This window comes from Coturnix japonica, chromosome 11 (genome assembly GCF_054131305.1).
Source record: "Coturnix japonica strain WE chromosome 11, WE-NBRP24, whole genome shotgun sequence".
NCBI classification, from domain to species: domain Eukaryota; kingdom Metazoa; phylum Chordata; class Aves; order Galliformes; family Phasianidae; genus Coturnix; species Coturnix japonica.
The window spans coordinates 12,815,416-12,834,290 of NC_140673.1; the positions used below are offsets into that span (position 1 = coordinate 12,815,416).

Here is an 18,875-nt window from a genome sequence, read left to right on the forward strand (position 1 = left end):
ATGCAGGTACCTACAGAGGCCCAGACTGCATGTCTGGCCCCTGCACTCCTTCCCCCTCCCACAATGGGGCCTTGGCGGCTCTGACATTCTGGGAGCAGACCTCCTGGCCATGATGTGTTGGGACAGAGTGCAGGACTTTTGGAATAGGATGGACAGTGGGGCAGAGCCAAGCTAAGGACAGAGTCATAGCAGGACAGAGCCATGCCCTGTGGGGATGGTCCTGGCTGATGGAGGCTCCAACCTGTCTTGTTATTACAGCTTTTTTGTGCTGTTCCCAGGACCAACTTTTGTCACACCAAGCCACCCTAGTGAAGTTAGGGGTCTGCTCAGCCTGCTTAGACAGCATGGCTTCATCAGGTCCCCAGCAGCACATCTGTGCTGCTCACACCAGCTGATCCTTAGCCCCTCTGCTGCTCTGGACCCCTCCTGCAGGTGAAGGCCCCCAGAGTACACATCAACCATGCACATGGGCCACCTGCTGACTGGTTTCAGCTGGGGCTGCTGGACTCAGTCTTCACAGGCAGAGCCAAGAGTACAGCCAGGAAATAGCTCTCTTTGTGCCACAGCTTGTTCTGTCAGTATTCTCTTTACATTTCTGGCATTTTTCCTTTCCGCACAAACTAATAGGAGGAAATACTGTGCCCCACTCTACTAATGTAATATAAGCAATTTGTTTTAATTTTTGTTGGGAGCATTGAAATACCAAGTGACAGTTATTGAGATTTGTTGCACCTCTGAAACACTATTAAAAATTATCTGAATGATTCCCTGCTTGTGCTGGCTTAGATGTTCCTAGGGAGAGGCATCACGCCCAGAGGGCAGGGTACACATAGAGGAAGGGGGCTGTTGGTGGATGCATGACAGCAAATCTGCTTTTGATCTCTTCCTGTGATTTTCTAGGTGAGCCTCAGACCTGCCTGTGGTCCACACTCTCTGACTTCGGCCCCACCACGCAGATGGAGCAACATCCCCGTGTGCCCAGCCGCTGCACGGAGCTGCCTATGTGCTGGCACCCTGACCCAGCAAAGATGCTGACAGTGCTGGCTCCACCCTGCTCTCTGATGCCTGCCCACCTGCCTCCTTCCCCTTAGCCACGGCCCACACACCACCAACACCGCCATCTCCATCGTTACCTACAACACATATGCAACATGGAACAGCGAGTGTGGCTTGAGCAGGCTTAGCTTGTTAAAAGTGCAGTTAAATAAATAGTAGGGATGTAATATACTGGGAGGCTGATTGGGATCACAAGATATCAGTGTTGTAGCCTGTGGCTTTTATGTAGGGAGATGTAGATTTTAGCCATCACCATCTGGCTATCTAACAGATAACAACCAGAGAAAATGGACTTGCAAATCTTCAGTTGTGAATATCTGATATATTGTTGCCAGTAAATTGAGGACCTGGTAAACTGCCAGAAGGAAAAGTTTGTGTTTTTTTCTTTTCTTTTCTTTTTTTTTTGAATATGATCAGACTTCTAATACGTATCAGCTTTTGACTATGTATAAATTAGAGAAACTCCCTAATTTTAAACAGTGTATCCAGAGAACTCTGATCCTGTGGAACTCAGATGTGGCTATATTATCAGCTCCAAATTCAGGCAAGTAAATAAAGTACCAAATGTGTGACTCAACTGTTGTATCTGCACAATACAGATCAGCTACCGCAGTGCTCAGACGTGGGTTAAATACTATGAGAAAAGAACAAGAAATAAGCAAAGAATACAGTAGTGTAGAATGTGCATGTTCTTAACTTCTAGAAAATCTCAACAGCTGGGATTTTAGAATGTGATATTTAGACAAATGTAAAGAGAGAAACATGTTAAGTGTTTTGTGCTTTTTTTTTTTCTCCAGAGAAAAATGAAATAGGCTTACAGATCAAATTATAATATTTAGTACTTCTAGGACAAATTCCAGCTGAGGATCATGAAGTAATTGGAAAATATTAATGATTTAGCTTCACAGCTAGATTTCAGGTAGATAATAATGATAATTATTGCTACAAATAAATGCCATCATTCTTGCTCTGAAATGAAAATTGAGGCATGGAGGTTTTATGTATTTGTCCAAAGTCTATTTTACTGCTGTAACCATCCTTCTATAGAATTACTGTGTATTAAGTGTGCCCTTTTCCAAATATTGTGTGTGATATACTATTCAGTTCATGAATTCTAAAAACCAAGCAGCTGAGCTTCCTTATGAAGCAGTGCTTGTGAACATCTCCATTTGCATTTGAATCCTCAAGCAGTGACAATCCTGCTTAAAAAAATAAAAAGAAAAAGGGAATGATGAAAATCAGAACAAAATCTGTCAAGGGCCCATCTGTGACTGCACATCAGAATACCACTAAGATGCTCTGAGGAACAAAGTTGCCTCTAAGTCTAACACATAGTGCTTCTTTGTCTATGGAAATAATTCAAGATGGGTGAAATGAGGGCAAATAACATGAAAACTTCTGTTTCCCTACTGAACAGTGCAGGAAAACAGCACCTCTGTTTCATGGATAATCTTGTTTGTGATACACACACTTACATGACAAAATACTCAGCATGCTCACATCTGCTTTTGATAAGCATGCATAGCTGCTGCTTCCAGTGAAAAGTCAGGGAGCCAGGAGTCTTTGGCTCTGGCAGGTGAGAACTGGGGTTAGGTTGGTATGCTTGCGGCAAGCTTTCATAGCCTGCTACTTGAAGTATCGGGGAAAGAAAATGATAGACTCCACCCTGGCCTTAACAATACTCTTGAAACCACATCTATTTCCTTCTGAATAGAAACACATAAAGCTAGGAAAACCTATTTGTAAGATACTGATATCTCCTCTTCAGGATCTGAATTCCTGCAGGTCTTAGTCATAGCTCTTTGCTCTCACATATGCAATATTTGGAACTGACTACTGGAAATAGGAGAAACGTGGTGTTAATGTTGTTCTAATGCACTGTGTTTTTTTTCCTTCTATTTCTTAACTGTTAGAGTATGCAAATATTTAGTTAACTGGTCCTTGTGGTTTCTTTTTATTGAATTGCTTTCACTATGGCAAATAAATATTCATAATGAAATGTGGACAATAAATCATTTCCAATAGTTCAAACCATTTTCTTTCTAGACTGCATATATATTCAGCTGTGACTTGCCTTTAATATTTAATTCAAAAGATAGACTTGGAGAAGGACAATAGAAATAATGTGTCAAGCAATAATTAAAACGGGGGTATGATTAAAACCATTTTGATCTACACTGTGCTCTGTCAAACTCATAATCTCCCATGTTTGCTGAGATGATTTCCCATTTGCTTTATATGGAACCCAAAATAAACTTCTGTTTGGAGACACTGCACAAAAGATTTCAATCCTAAGGTTTGGGGACTCGAAGACCTTCCCTGCTCTGGGCTTTGGGTATATCTTCTCTAACATCCTCACAAGACAAATCTTGGGCAGGCATCATCCCTCAGTTTAATATCACGACTTCTCTGGGAAGTAGGTCCATACACATCACACACTACAGCTAGGGGACATTCCAATGTAACTAGTTTCACCATTTAGACTGAAGCCAAGAGCTCCACAAGAAATGGACCCTGGTTCAAATTCAAATTTGAGTGATATTTCTTGTTTCATTATGTGTTTTGGCCACCAAAATACGCCTTGTATTCATCCCAAATTCATTACCTTTTCTGATTTGTTGCTCATTTTGGGCCATAACTCAATAGAGCACTTATGTAAGGACTTAAAGAAATTGATTTAAGAAAACACTACTCCATGTTTAATCCTGGGCAGACATTCAACTTTGAAATCAATGGGACTTATGAACAGCCCTGACCTTGGGGTCTAAATGGTTGCTGAATCAGTACATTGACAGAAACATACTGGAAAAGATAATATCCATGTCTAATCAGAATTATAGTCTCTACTTTCATGGGAAATTACCCATAGATAACACATTATTCTGCTCAAGAAATCCATTTTATAGGAGTTATTAGAAAACCTTAACACATTTTCTGTTTATGCCAGAGATTCTAGGTGAACAGTGTCTTTCCTTGATAGTGTATCTGAACTATACTTCAAATGAAAAAATAAATTACAGGAAAAGTGCTGGCACAAGGGACCATTTCTAATTATTTACTGAGTCTTTCCCAGTAGTCTGCTATGTGCCAGACTTTTGGGAGTCATGCAGACAGAAGGCAAAGCAGAGTAGTTCTGAAATCCCATGGACTCAGTCAAAGACAATAGCACATGAAATACCATGTTATGCAACATCACGTAAACAAACCTCTCTCCTAAGAACTGCATTTACAAGGGATGCCTGCCCAGCCTACATATAGAATTCTGAGTGATCACTTTTTTGTTACACTGAGAGAACAGTAAGAGTGAAAAGTGTGTGTTTCTGGTATCACAGCATACAGGCTGCACTATGTATGTTGAACTGCGGATGAGTCCACGTGGTTAAAAGAAGGAGTAAGTAAAATAGTTGATGTTATGTTGCATAAAATAAAAATCTTCTTCCCATTCCTAAAAATGTTTTACACAAGTCATTTTTATTATAATTAGAAGCTGGCAAACAGGATCTCTTAGATGCTGCTTATAAGCTGAAACATAGGCTTAAGAGGGGAAATAAATTATAATGGGTCCTATTATGTCATCTAATTCAATAAATGATGAGCACAAAGACCTTGAGAAGGCATGGAAAACATTACTGAGTTCTACCTCTCTGTACAACCCAGGACAGATACCGTGGTCCACATTATTCCACTGTTTCTAGGACAGAGATTAAGAGTAATACATAACGAACAGCTATACATGTTCACTGGATTCATACTGGTGGAGACTCACATAGTTACATGTATCTATCCTGATGCTGCTTGCTCTTACTTTAGAGCTGCTGAATCAGGAGTATGCAGCTGCTATATTGTGTGCTCATTGCACACAAGCTCTCTGTACTCTCTGAGAGCCTCTGAATCAACATTCCATTGATCAAAGGGCAAAATGTAATGGGGAAGCACAGAAGGGCAGAATTTGTCTTCCTGTATAATTCTCCAGTTACCCAAAAAGAAAAAAATGTCAAAGCTTCTGCCCCTTTTCTCTCATATCATCTCCTTTACCCTAGGAGCAGGTGAGGTTAGAGCAAATCTGCATTCTAAACCAGGTGCTGCTTCTGATTGTCTTCCCACAAACAGTCATAAATTAGAGCTATCACCTGTTCTCAATGAGATCAACAAGTGCCTAGCAAGACCAAAAGCCTTATAGAGCTCAAGGTGAGGAGGGGCAGTTCTTCATCAGCGCAAGGGCTTTTTCTACCATGAAGGTTTGCTAGAAGAAGTAATAAAGATATACCATGATGTTAGGCCCTTCTTCATCAGTTCTTCAGTTTCTGCTGGAATCTCACTGACTTGGAGCAAGCACTGATTTAGAGGTAAGTTTTACAACTGTCTTAGGATCTAGGGTTTCAGATTTTCAACTTTTGTGGTATCTTTGATGATAACATTGTAGTTACGTTTCTATATGTGTGCATATAGATAAATTCTATAGATATAGAGATAAATAATAAACAGATAATATATTATATATGTAATAGATATGTAACTTGTATAGGTATAACACATATATAACGTATCTATATAGCATAAAGGTCATATGAAAAAGAAATGACAAAACCTTATCCCTCTCAATTCAGTTGTGTTTGCACTGTTATGCTTTTTGAGGATCTAGAAATGAATGACCTGCTTTGTTCTGAACCAAATGCTCTTGCTGTGTGCATGCACGTTTGTCACCATTATTATATATCTCATGAGGTTCACTGTTCATGTCTGAAAGCCTTCCTTTTCTTTTTTCCTGTTTTTGCATTCTGATATCAGGCCACCTTCTTAGTAAGAGTTGATTTGTATCAATTTTGGTAGTGCCTGGCTGAAGTTTAACTGAGGTGTTGGCTGCTTAACTTTATGACTAAATTGCTTTAGGTTTCCTTGCTTTTCTTTTATTGTAAAAGGCTAGTTCACTACTCTTTGAGCATCTGCTAAGAAAGAAGTGCTGAACTGTCTGGATCACAAGGAATACAGGTATACAGATGCTCAGTGTTCATGTTTTTAACTACAGTTTAACACATACATATTGTTGTAGCTCCCCATGGGGCAAAGAAAAAAAAAATCATGATATGTTATATCAGTTTAACCTCACAGCCTGCTGCAGTGCTTAAGGTAATATGAGATGAAATGCAAAGCAGAGTATCCTGCTATGGGAAAAAAATACTTCCTATGCCTGCAAGGTTGGGGAAGAGTATTTTTCTCCTACTAGAAGCCTTTTTTCTTTTTGTAATTACATAGAAGCAATGAAGGCACATGAGATGAACTTTGCGGAAGAGATTTCTCTTTGTTCTACAATGCACTTTGATTAATTTCATTATCTCTGAAACATCTTTATCAAAAGGATGTCTGGCCATGACGTGTCTTCTTTTCTCCAGTGGTCTGGTCCTTCTCTAAGAAGGAGCATAATTCCATCCCATAACAGATGTAGATCATTCCCTAAGAGAGAAGGTGACTCTTCTCCTTCACTTCTTAGGGTTTACTTCAATTTAGAAGTCTTCTTCGTGTCCTGTAGACCGACTAATTGCTAAAATAAATATTACAAAAGAAGTCATAGTATGCTTGAAAAATAACAAAAGCAGATTGACTTGATATCCCAGTGTAAGCAATTCACCACAGAGGAATAAGTTAATTTGAAGCTGCTAATGTTGTGACAGTTGGAAGAAGATGTACGTGGTAGGAAAATCTAGTGAGAGGGATGTTGAAGAGTAGGAGATAGAATGGAAACAGCTGTGGGAGGTAACAAAACCAGGGAAAGAGTGTTAAAGGCAGAAGCTTATGCCCAAGGGGCATATGCAGTCCCAGAGTCATTTCAGTGGCAAAGCAGGAGAGGTTTGAATAACTTTCAGAAATAGTAAAGATAATCAGAAGAAAAGGAGGTGTAACAGACTAGCAAAAAGTTGAGAAAGAATAAGTTGTGTTCTGGTTACTTGTATATACTTCGCATTCCTTTTGGCGAAACATCCTATCTCTTTCTGGAGATCTCTCCCTGGTGAAGCTTTCCCATGTAAACCTAGAATCTTCTGATACAGGTGAACAATCTTCTTCCCTTCCTTTATAGCACATTTCTATTGTTTTGGTCCTTCTGTCATTACACCTTTGTTGTAATGCTTTCCCATCATATTGATCTGTCCAGTTGTTACACAGCTTAATGTTACTGTTGTTTTGAGTCTCAATTGTTTGCTTCAGTGCTCTTAATGTGAGCTATAGATAATTCACAAAAGCATAAATGGAGAAAAATTCTTATAGTCTGTATGTTGCTAATGTCTGATAGCTGCTTTGTAGAAATTCTGTGAGCTTGGTTATTTAAGAATGAAATTGCTGTAATATTAAAACTTGGTGCTTATAGCCAATATGGTTCATATTTTGACTACTTTTTGTCAATTGTACCTCCTCTTCTGCCACTACAAAGGTACAGCTAATGGGCACTGAGTTACCTCCTGTGGGGGAATTCTACTTGTGTTTTGAGGCATGCTGGGCCAGGGTGGAATAGCAAGGATCCACTCTCATCAGTAGGTTCTCATACTGTTGTGGAGTAGTATGACTGAGCCCTAGTAGAGAGAAGGATCTGTAGATAGAAAATCCTATAAATTAAGATGTAAGTATTCTGGTTTATCTTTTAAGTTCTCAAAAGTTATTTGAGAAATACTTTAATCAATATTCTATGGGAATTTAATCTGATGCACCAAACAGCCTGCCTCTGAGAAACTCACTTATTAAGGTCTACAGTCTTCCCAGGACCCAATGTTATTTTGATGAATAACGTTTCTAGTGCTCTAATTTTCTAGCTGATTATCATCAGACACCTAGACAGACTTTCTGTGATATTAGTTATGCTTTGAAAGTAAAATAAAATGCCTTCAACCATGGAGAAGAGGGAATTACAACTTCACCAGTTTACACACTGTCAGATCTTGAACTACTAGTACCTCATAATTTTGGTGGGAAAATACGGCATTTTGTAGTTGATAGCAAAAATAACACAACTGATCTTGAAATTAAATTGTATATCTAAAAATAAATGAAGCTGCGAAAATTACAGAATCACAGAATTGTAGGGGTTCGAAGGGACCTCTAGAGACCACCAAGTCTAACCTCCCTGCCAAAGCAGGTGACATTTTAATTTGGAAACCACATTCTCCAGTTAAATATGGCTTCAGCAAAGGATTTCTTTGTAATTTGTTCCAAAGTAGTTTGTTTAATGCTTAAAAGTAAAAAAGAAGCCCTTCAATGTAGCTTAACAAGAGCGTGTGGAACTTACAGCAGTTGTTGACTCAAGTATATAATTTCAATTCCAGAAATGCTTCAAGGTTACGCATAAGACTAGTAGACTAGAAACATCTGAATCTTGATTTTGTTCTGTGGAAGCAGTAAGAGATGGAGGTGCAGACTTGAAAGGAAAAAAGTATTACTGGAGGAAATGAAGCCAGCTATGTTTCTCTGCATCCTCTTTAATGCATCCTGCTGTTTTTAAGGTTTGTCTCTTTCAGGACTGCAACCTACATTTGTAGAGAGTAGCACTTGCTCTGTGTCACAATACTCAAGCAGCATAAAATCAGATTTAAGGCAGATTCTGTTACTGTGGCTTAAACAGTGGGCCCTGCCTCATTTTTTTTTTTTTTTTTAAATGGCTGGTATGTACTTGCAAGGCATATAATCCAAAAACAGAGCTGACAGTTGAGTATGTGATGGGAGAATAACAAACAAGTGCAACAAACAGATGGGCCAGGCAGTCTGTTACAACATGGTTCAACTGCAGGTCTGGCTGTGTGTGTGTTGGGGGGAGCTCCTTAGTCAATCTTAATTGCCATAGCTCATTTGAGTTTGGTATTTACAATAACTTTATTTATATGCTAATGATTAATTTATTCTGTAATAGAAGGGGAAAAAATCCTTTTTAAATCCTGTGATATTATGATTCTTTCAGGTTTATAGTGAATATATCCACTGTCAGAAATACAGGTTATCTCTGCCAGTAAGTGTGAAATGACAAATAGGCAAATGACAAATATATATTTTATATATAGATATATATACACACACACAATCTAATTGTCAGTATTTGATAGCTTCTATAGCAAAGACTTTTTTTTTTAAGCTTATCAGTGTAGGTGTTGAGGAGTGTAGGAGGGATCCTTCAAGTTTTTAGAGTGTTTGAGGAAGGAATTTGCTGTGTGGGCTTGGGCTTACAAGATTTTATTTGCCTCCCTCTCTTTCTTCATGAGTCCAGCCAGGATGAGAACATGTGTTGCAAGTCAGTTGTTGTGGTTGTAGACTGGTCAGCTGCAGGAATTTCTGCTGGGAGGTGAATGCAACTTAGACAAAATTTGTCATAGTAAGAGTCTGTTATACAGTTAGAGTAACATCTTGGATGTGTAGCATGGCACAAAGCTGGGGAAGAAGCTGTACTGAATATATTGTGTGTGTGTGTATATATATTTATGTATATACACACAAATAAACACAAGCAAATATATGAACTAATCCTCAAACCCTTTACTGTGGCTCTCCTTTGTGTAAGAAGTTGACAGATTTACAAGAACTATGATATATATGTTTTATAATCTTACTGCAAACCCATCTCAATACAGTTGCTTTGCTGAGTGTCGTCTTCCACCCTCCCCCCTCCCCCCCCCCCCCCCAGATAGCTGTTTTCCTGTGTATGAGTATTCAAATAATATATGTAGTAAAAAGAAAAAAAAAAAAATCTTAGAAGATAGATAATGAAGAATTGAGACAAATAATCTTAGAAGATAGATAATGAAGAATTGAGACAAATGTCTTGAACATACTGTTTTCTACAAAGGCTGTCAAGGTTAACTGGCATTATGGACATTAACGTGGGCATAGAAGAATAGAAATATAGAACTAGTTTTTGAAGAAACAAAAATAAAAGAAATACTTAAACTTTCAATATGAATGAAATTCACAATATTAGGTATAAGACTAGATAATCATATCTATCTTCATTTTGTGGGAGAGGATTTATACTTTAGGTGTCTTCTACTGCAGTATTTACTTTCAGTGGAATGGTCTGCACTGATGGATAATGTTTATTGTGAGGGATTAATTTCCAGAAGGAAACTGGTTTAACACAAAGTTTTTTTTTGATCAAATTGACTCCACTTGATCTGATGTAGTGATCTTAGATGACCTTGATTAAATTACAGAGAAAGATGATGCAGGCTGTTCATCCTATTGACAATTTCTATCTTAGGATAGGGTGCCAGTGAATTAATGTCCTCCCATTTTTTGCAGAGACCTTGAGTAGGACTTAATTTCTTATATTCATTTCAACCTTGCCAAGAAGGCAATAACTATTGCTGATTGTGAAGCTGGCTATTTCTGCAGTGGTGAAATAGTCTTCTTGAATTTGCTCGTAACAGTTCAAGACAAATGACCAGCTTGCCATCGGCCTAGAAGTTTAGCAAGGACATAAAGATATGCTCAGAGGGTGTTCATGTTATCTGAACATCAGTTCTCCAGTCAACTAAGTCTCTATCCATCAGTCTAGACCAATAAGCGGGAGATACAGCCACAAGTAAAAGAATTATGGTCTAAAATGAGAAATGAAAGTTAGAATGTGCAACTATGAACATCAAATAAGAATCATTATTATGCATAAATTATTTCTGCTTTTCTCTACCTTGGTGGAAGGGCAGATCTAGAATTATTTTGGGTGCTTGTTCAGTAAGTATTTATTGTTTCATTCCAACACCTAAGAGAATATCCACAGTAGAAATTTGTGTATGTGCCTACATAAGTTCATATACATACACATGTGCAAATATTCTAAATTTCCTAGTAAAATTTGCCTCTTCCCATTATTAATGCAAGTTAAATGTGCACATCAGTGTAACCTTACGCTTTTTGTGCATCTTAAGATTTTTAGTGGGTAATATTAAAAAGTTATACGCAGTAATTAAATACTAATTGATAACCAAGTGAAACATGCTTTCCCTGCATGTATTTTAGCCCCTATTTAGAAAATACTTTTCAGCTGTTTAATCTCTCTAAAGAAGCATTATAAGCTTTTCATTGCGCCTAAGGCCACAACTTCGAAAGTCACAGGCAGTGTAAAACAATTGTTTGCAAAGAGGTGGAAGTCTCCATAGAAAGTAACTTGTGGGCATGGAAACAGCTTTGAGGAATATGTGGAATCCTTAGTATTTACATAGAGCACTGGTAGAGGAAGAAAGCTTAAATATTTTAATGGCAGTCCAGCATGCAGTCAAGTAAGATGAAGAAGAAAATGTTATCTTTGTGTGCAGTGATAGTTCTACATGGAAAGATGTCTGCTGAGGTAACCCTAACATACGCTCTCACATAGTTAAACAATGAGTGTGACTTGTAAATTTGTCATCTCTATGCAAGCAAGCAGAGTGACTTCTGGGAATGCAATGTATTTATAAATGTGCAGGGGAGAAAGTAAAAGTTCATTTTAGGGCAATGTGGAAACTGTTGTGTTAACTCTTACAAATCAGATTTCTCTGGTAAATGAGCCTTCAGTGTTGAGTCATCATGGGGCTAGAACAGGCATGTCCATCCAATGGATCCCATGTAGCCTGGCACAGCTCAAGATTTGACCATCCCTACTTTTCACTATAAAGGCACGTGCTCTTCCCCATGCAACCATCACTCAGCACCAACCAAACCCTGATGTGCTACTAACCTTATCTGGGCTGAAACCAGTATAAGTTATGGCATATAAATTTGTGAATTTTGATACATTGGCTAAAAACAATCCTGTGAACAACAACAACAAAAAACATGCAGCCATGTTTCTGTTTTAATAAAGAAATGTGAGAATAGGTTTCAAGACTGCAAAAAGAATCTTTTTTTCTTATATTTACAATTCCACTTTGACTCAACACAAAAATGAGTAGGTCACATATTTAAGTAGTTGTGCTGGGAAGAGCTTTTGCCTTTAAAGTGAGGAGCAGGTGTTGGCCACATGTGACTTGTAGATTGGACATACTTGTGTTAATTCAAAGAGCCACTTCATACACTGTCAGTGTCTCTGCAGAATTCCTACTGAAAAAAGCCTCATGTTTTGGTGCTCCTGCAGTTGCTGAAAAAGGCAAATTCAGACAAGCAATTCAGTGAATAAATAAATCTCCATGCTTACTTCACTTTGAAACTGTAAGCATGGTGGTAGTTGGATTTGCATGGCTGCAAACTATGCAGTAAGTTACCATATCCTGTGTTTGCCTGAATGGAGAGGTATTGTCCCATTGACAGAATGTAAGCATGTGGTAGCCCTTTCTCCAGTGGCTTTGCAGTCTGACTTCTTTGAGACTTAGAAACCTTCTCTAAGTTGGAGGAATGAGGGTGGGAAGGATGGTTGTCACAGAAAAAGCCCACTGGAATTCATGAAGACTTCTGCATCTGGGCATGAGATGACTCAGTATCATTTTGCTATACTTCTGTAGCAAATGAACTGTTTCTGCTCCAGGCCTTACTTGAAAGGCAGATTTGACCATTGTCATAAACTTGCTGACACAGGGAGAGAAGATGCAACTAATGTATTGTATTGGGCCTCAGTGCAAGTGGTCTGATCCTCTGAAACAAGGCTTGCTTTACATTCCTTTTATTTCAGAGGTGTGTGTGACTGGGAAAATGCTGGCCTTTGCTTTTACTCTCTGGGACTGAAAAAAAGTGGCACCTGAAGAGGATGTTTCAGTGTAAACTTGGTGCTTTCAAGTTTTAAGATCATATGTTGGACTTTTTCTTGTGTGTGTGCATGAAGGATAATCTGGTCTGATGTAACTGGACAGCTATTCAATTTCTCTGAAGTGTTCTCCACTATATAGTTTCTCTAAAGTACCTTTAGACCTGGGAAGGAGGGAGGTGAAGGCTTCTAAGTCCTATCTTAACCTGAGATTTGCAAGTGCTTTTATCCAGGAGACCTTAATGTTTGATGTTATATATCTTCTAACTTGTAAATGCTGGAATTGCCTGATTCTTCTACCTAGAATAAGTCCAATGACATGAGAAGCACTTTAGGAGACTGAACCTTTTCACCCTTGTGAGGTGCATATGGAGGAAAGACTCTTGGACCAGTGCAAACCCAGGACATCAACTTAGCAGTTCTCAAGTGTAGTAAGAAATACTGGATTTGTTTACAGATGTCATTGCTAGAGGCTGGTGGAAAAAGAGACAGATTTCTGTTCCCTAAAATATCCTAAAGAAACATTTGGTGGCATTTAAATAGGAAAACATTATGTGATGCCAGAAACAAGCTTTTTTTTTTTAATATTTCTTTGAATTGCTTGATAGTGATTATCAAAGATGTTTGTGGTGTGAAAATACGTGGGTTCCTTTTGCTTCTTTTTTTTTTCTTTTTTTTTTTTTTTTTTCCCCAAGATAATCATGTTGAAACTTGTAGTCCTTGCTACATCTAAAAAAATATTATAAAGCAGTTTGGGGAAACAAGCTTTTGTTTACAGTGGCACAGATGGCTGGAATAAATTAGTGGACTTGCTAAAGAACAGTTCATTTTAGTTTTAAATGCATTTGGACTCTTATCAAAGCTCACATGGTGGCCATTTTGTTATTTATTCATCTATTCAGGCTTTACAATTCCATGCCCAAAGGCTATGCCTGAGTGATGGTCAGGGGTTCCCCCTAATAGAATTCATAATTATGTACATCCCATACTTAAAGTGCGTTCATACTCCTGTACTGTGACACATCTTATGTTACCCTGAGCACTACTCCTTCTGAAAAACACTGCTCAGTTTAACAGGGCGGATGAGAAAGGCAAGGTCATCGGTGTGAATGTTTTAATTTGAACGTTTTTTGTCAACATGTGAGTTGATAAGCCAGACTGAAAAGAAGAATACTGAGAGGCGCAAATCTGTGCGCTCTCATAGATAATCAAAGAGTGCATAGGAGAACGAAGTGGGTCCAGTTCTGACTTTCTTGAGCCCTGTGAATTTGAGAGATTACCCCCCTGCAGGTGAGTGATCTGGGATGAGAAATCAGAAGTTTAGATACTAGGAGATGCTAGCTATGAGACTAACTGCCACTCTATGCAGTGAGGAGACTGATTATACAGTAGAGACAGTGTGTAATTAAAGACAGCACAGTAGTCCCAAGCTACAACTGCATAGCAAATTGTAGTCTGGAATATCCTGATTTCTGACACTTGAGCTGATGTGAATTAGGGGCAGTTCTTAAGGAAAAGGTGGGAAGTTGCTTGCATGAGATGTCAGTACACCAAGACCTCTAGGCGCACTAATACATCACTGCCAGAATTTGAATGCTGAACTTTCAGAGCTACAGCTTACCCTTTAAACTCACAGATTAACTGCTGCAGTGGCTGGAGGAGGAATAGTTTGTTTTAGATTACAGGCTGTGTTCCTGGAACCACTCAGACTGGAAGGGCATGGCCTTGCTCTGCTGCTGCTCTGCCCTCCCAGCAAGCAGCTGTCCTTGCACCAGGCAGCGGCTGGAAGCTTTCTATGAAAGTTCACATGCAATTATTTCTTTGACATGTGAGTGAATTTTACCTGAAGAGCATGTGGAACAAAAGGTTAATGGCAATTTTTCAAAAGTCTATAACTCAACCAGCCTCAATGGCATTTCATGCCAGCACTGGAAGTTTGGTTTCTGGAATCCATGCTCTGTTTCCACTGCATTTGAAACCCTTCTGGGAGGGAAGGAGAGGAAAGCAGAGGCTTGGGAATTCAGGAAAATAAGCAGCTAAAAGTGCATTTAGGCTGTGTGACACTTCTTGAAATTTCTGAACTTCTTTAGAAGAATTAAAACTTTAGAATACATGCATTCAGAGGGATGTTGCACATGTCTTCCTGTTCCTGCTCATTTATTTGCTGAAACAAAGTTCAGCTGTTGAAATACTCAGTGCTGGTAAGAGCAGAATTTGCCACAGCTAAGAATCCAGAGATCATAGGAGAGATGCAGGAGAAGGGCAGGCCTGCAGATGTGGGGGGAGCTGGCACCTGATGCAGGCTGGTTGGCTGCCGGCCTTGGAGGCAGTGAAGTGACTCAGGGAAAGTGCATGGGAGTGAATATGAGAAATGCAAATTGTGATGGCAAGGCGAAGTTTCTATATGTCTTTGGATTGGTTTATCTTATTGACAAACAACTGGTGTTGCCTCTGGACAGGGAGGAAAAAGCTAGTTCTATGACACTTAAATGTTACTATTTATTGGTTTAGTGGGACAAGGGTCTTACAGGTTCCTGGTCCATTGACCTGGTCCTCAATGTGGAGTTAACCAAGGATTTGTAACCTGCTGAGAGAAAGAGAAAAGGGCTTTGACACCCTCCCCTCAAAGTGAGATCTCCTTGAAAAGCTGTTACCTGTGACCACACAGAACAGCTGGAGTCTGGTGGCTGTTTGGCTGTGCTGATACAACTAGTATTTAGAGCAACTGGATTAGAACTTGAGCTGCAGGCAGCTGGATGCTAAGCTGTGTTTTTTCATTTATGTGGAAAATGTTCCTTGTGGAAATGACTTGTGGGCCTAGTGCACTTCTCTATCCAGTGTACACCTGTGGGTCAGGAGCACGCACACATTGACTATCCAGCAAAACCAGTGTTAATGAAGGGTTAAGGGCAGGTGCGTGTTAGCAATGCAGGGGCACTGCTCCCAGATCTCATGTCACCACTTCAGCTGGTTGGTATGGACAATTGTTGTTTGCAAGTGCTGTTATGTGGTAATGCTGAGAAGGATTGAGGGAACTCAGCTCTTGCTTGGTACTCAGAGCCACAGCCTTATCTCTACACATCTTGTATAGTAAGCAGTCCCCGCTGGGCATCTCAAAAGTGCTCATTAGTGAAGGTGGACATAACTTTGTTGTCACTACGGTTATGATTAATTTTGTTTTTGTGCTCTATAAGTGGCATTCTCTCAGGATATGTGGAAGGAAAATCAAAGCACCCGAAGGCACACTGCGATGCTACTTACACCTCTTCAGCAAGTAAGAGTTGAAACTTTTTAAAAGCACTGTTAATATTATAATGACGAAAAGCAGGGTTGAAAGTTAACTGGATAAAATGAGTGCTGTAAAAAAGTACTGGAGAACTGGATCTGGGATCTTGAAGTGAGAGGATGTGGGACTTCTTGGCACACAAACTGGAAAATCAAAGATTGGGTATAGATGGAAGTCCTCTGTCCTTGTGAAGCTGAGAAGACAGCTCAGAAGTGCTTTGAGATGACAGGTGTGGTGCATGAATGTGCTATCTGGAAACAGATGTGATCAGCTGTTTACCATTTATCTATTTTATTTTTTTTTTAAATGCAGAATACTTTTGCTGTTGTAAGGTAGCAGGGAAGAAAAACACCTTTGCATACAATGTTACGGTGGGAATGCTTTTTGTTTTTTTTTCTCCCCACTTATACTGTAAATATTGCTTTTGAGGTGTTAACCAAAACATTGGAGAGGAGAGAATGCTTCAGAGCAAACAGGTGACAGCACCTGGCTGCGTACTGGAGCTGTTCCTAAGGGCGCAGGGAAGGTTTAGTCCTCGCTGAGGATGGGAAAGCTCATCTTGGGCCGTCCCGAGCGCTGCTGGCTGTGACGTTCTCATGGAAGTGAGATAAGCTCTCGACAGACCCCGGAGCTGGCAGGCTTTTTGCTGTCGGGGGAGCCCCTCTTTTCCTTCCCAAACGCGAGGACGAGGGGTGAAGGCGGCCGGGCTGCGCGTGCCAGCTGAGCCTGGTGCGCTCCCGCGGGCACGGAGGCGGTGCGCACATCTCCGGCGGAGCCGGGCAGGGTTGCTCCTCCCTCCGCGGCCTCGAGGTGAACCCGCTCGCGAGACCGCTGTGTCCCTTGCCCTCGGGGCGCCCCGCGAGACACTCGGTGCTGCGGGGAGGCCGCCCGCCCACTGGGGCGTTGCAGCCCCGGCTGACGGCTCCGCCTCCTTCCGCGCTCCGCTCCACTCCGGAGCTGCGGGGAGCCGGGGGAAGGCGGTGGTGGTGCGGACAGCATGGCTCGGGTGCTGAGCAGGGACCCGGTGGACATTGAGGTACCCACTCGCCCTGCCGGGGCAGGCGGCTGTAGCTGGCGGGGAGGGGGCTCCGCCCGGCCGGGAGCGCCCGGCAAAGTTTGGCTGCGGGGGGCAGAGTCTCGACGCTGTTGTGAGCTCCGCGCTTTTGCGTCTCCGCTCCTCGTACCGACTCGGTGCAGCCTCCGGCTTCGCAGCCCCCCTCGGGGTGGCTCCGAGGCTGCGCGACGGCGGGGACGCAGCTCCGCTTCGCAATAGGCGTCCGGGCTCAGCCCGACGTTTGGGGCGGCTGCGATCCGATGGGCGTGTGGGGGCGGTACCTCCCCTCCTCCCAGCCCGACGATTCCCGCATCCACGTTCTCCAGGGTCGGGTCCGCGTCCCCGTGGTCAGCCGCCCTGGTGCAGCGGAGCGGCTCGGCTGGCCGCTGCGGTGCCCGCGGGTCTCTGCCCTCGGGTGCCCTTCTCCCGCGGGTCGGGCCGGGCTGGGCTGAGCGCGCGGCGGGCATCGGGACCGCAGCAGCAGCTGCAGCAACCTTGTTTTGAAGTTGTTTGCGAGTTTGCTGATGGTCAGCCTGCAGTTTTGCAACGGGGCCTGGACGTGGCCCAGCACGCTGCAGGGGAGAGGCTAAGTGGGGTGAGAGTGGTTCAGTGGATGCTGCCTCTGCCCCTGTCCGTCTGTGGGCTACAGCTGCTTGAGGGAGTCCAGCAGAAGCACAGCAGCAATATTGCAACTTGTAGCAAGCAGTCTCATCCTCTCTTATGTGACACAACTTTTACATTGGCTTACCTTGAATCCTAAAATATTACTTTTAGTGTGTTCCGCTTGCTGAGGCGTTAGCACATATGTAGAAATGCACAGCAGTGGCTTGACTACACCTCTGGTTCACGTGCGTCAGTTGTATCATCAGTTCTCCTGAGTTCTTGTGTCCAGTCCATCCCCTAATTGAGCTACTGCTCAGACCTCTGCTAACATCCCTCAACACTGATACAGGCGGTCTGACAAACTGAGCTGTGGGATGGACAGGAAGAACAAACTTGTCGAAGTCCTCCTGGATGTGAGGGAAGCACTGTGGTGTGAAGTTGGTGCTGCTCTATCAGCTCAGTGTTTTCAAAGCAGTCAATCTGTGATTTTTTTTTTCTTGTGTTGGAGTTCAATTTCCCATTTGATTTTAGTAGTAAAGGCTTTTGAGTACTTTCTTAGGTTACTTTTTCTTTAATTCAAAATATTTCTAGGATTATTACTTTGCATTTCTAGCTGAGTATAACTCATTCGAAGGTTAATGAGGTGTAGGATCACGTGTTCGTAACGGTATACAGCACAAGGTGATTTAGAAGGTGGACACTGAGGAAGACCGGTGTTTTCTTTGCTCTCAGGTTACAGCTGCAAACTTTGGTCAGCTCTTCCTGGGTTACTTTTTCTTTCAGCACTCATTTCAGTAGCCAAGAAAATGATGGCAATCTACTTCTAACCAAACATGTTATCCTTTCCCCATCTGGTTGACTGAATTTAGTCACTATGTGATTTGTCTCCCAGATGAATATATCAGTAATTACTGATAGTCTATTTGCAAATCTTATTTATTTTCCTGCATGTGACTTTTTGGGGTAAATAGAATGCACATTTAGTATATTAGTATATTTTCTAGTTGGGAAAGCTTGTATTAGTAACACCTCTATCATTGTAGAGAAATAATTTTCATAAAACACTTCTCTGCTCAGCAAGGACAGTTCTAAGAATACTTATCTCAGTGATTCATATAATTAACATATGAAATGTGCCCTTTGTGGTGCTGATGCTGCTTTAACTTAATGCCATGTAAAAAGACTGATTCCAC

General features: G+C 41.2%; 1 protein-coding gene and 1 long non-coding RNA gene across 6 annotated transcripts in view; both read left to right on the top strand.

The window, feature by feature from the left end:
• LOC146759020 (uncharacterized) overlaps positions 1-3,090 on the top strand; it is a 41,780-nt gene extending 38,690 nt beyond the window's left edge. For all 5 annotated transcript variants that reach the window (XR_014932705.1, XR_014932709.1, XR_014932708.1 and 2 more), the window contains exon 5: positions 901-3,090. This is a non-coding gene — a long non-coding RNA (uncharacterized LOC146759020). The remainder of the gene's footprint in view (positions 1-900) is intronic.
• A 13,883-nt stretch (positions 3,091-16,973) lies between these two features.
• Positions 16,974-18,875, top strand: part of DPYD (dihydropyrimidine dehydrogenase) — a 308,967-nt gene continuing 307,065 nt past the window's right edge. The window contains exon 1 of the mRNA XM_015870373.3: positions 16,974-17,061. Within this exon, the coding sequence (XP_015725859.1) occupies positions 17,023-17,061 (39 nt within the window). The 5' untranslated portion in view covers positions 16,974-17,022. The remainder of the gene's footprint in view (positions 17,062-18,875) is intronic.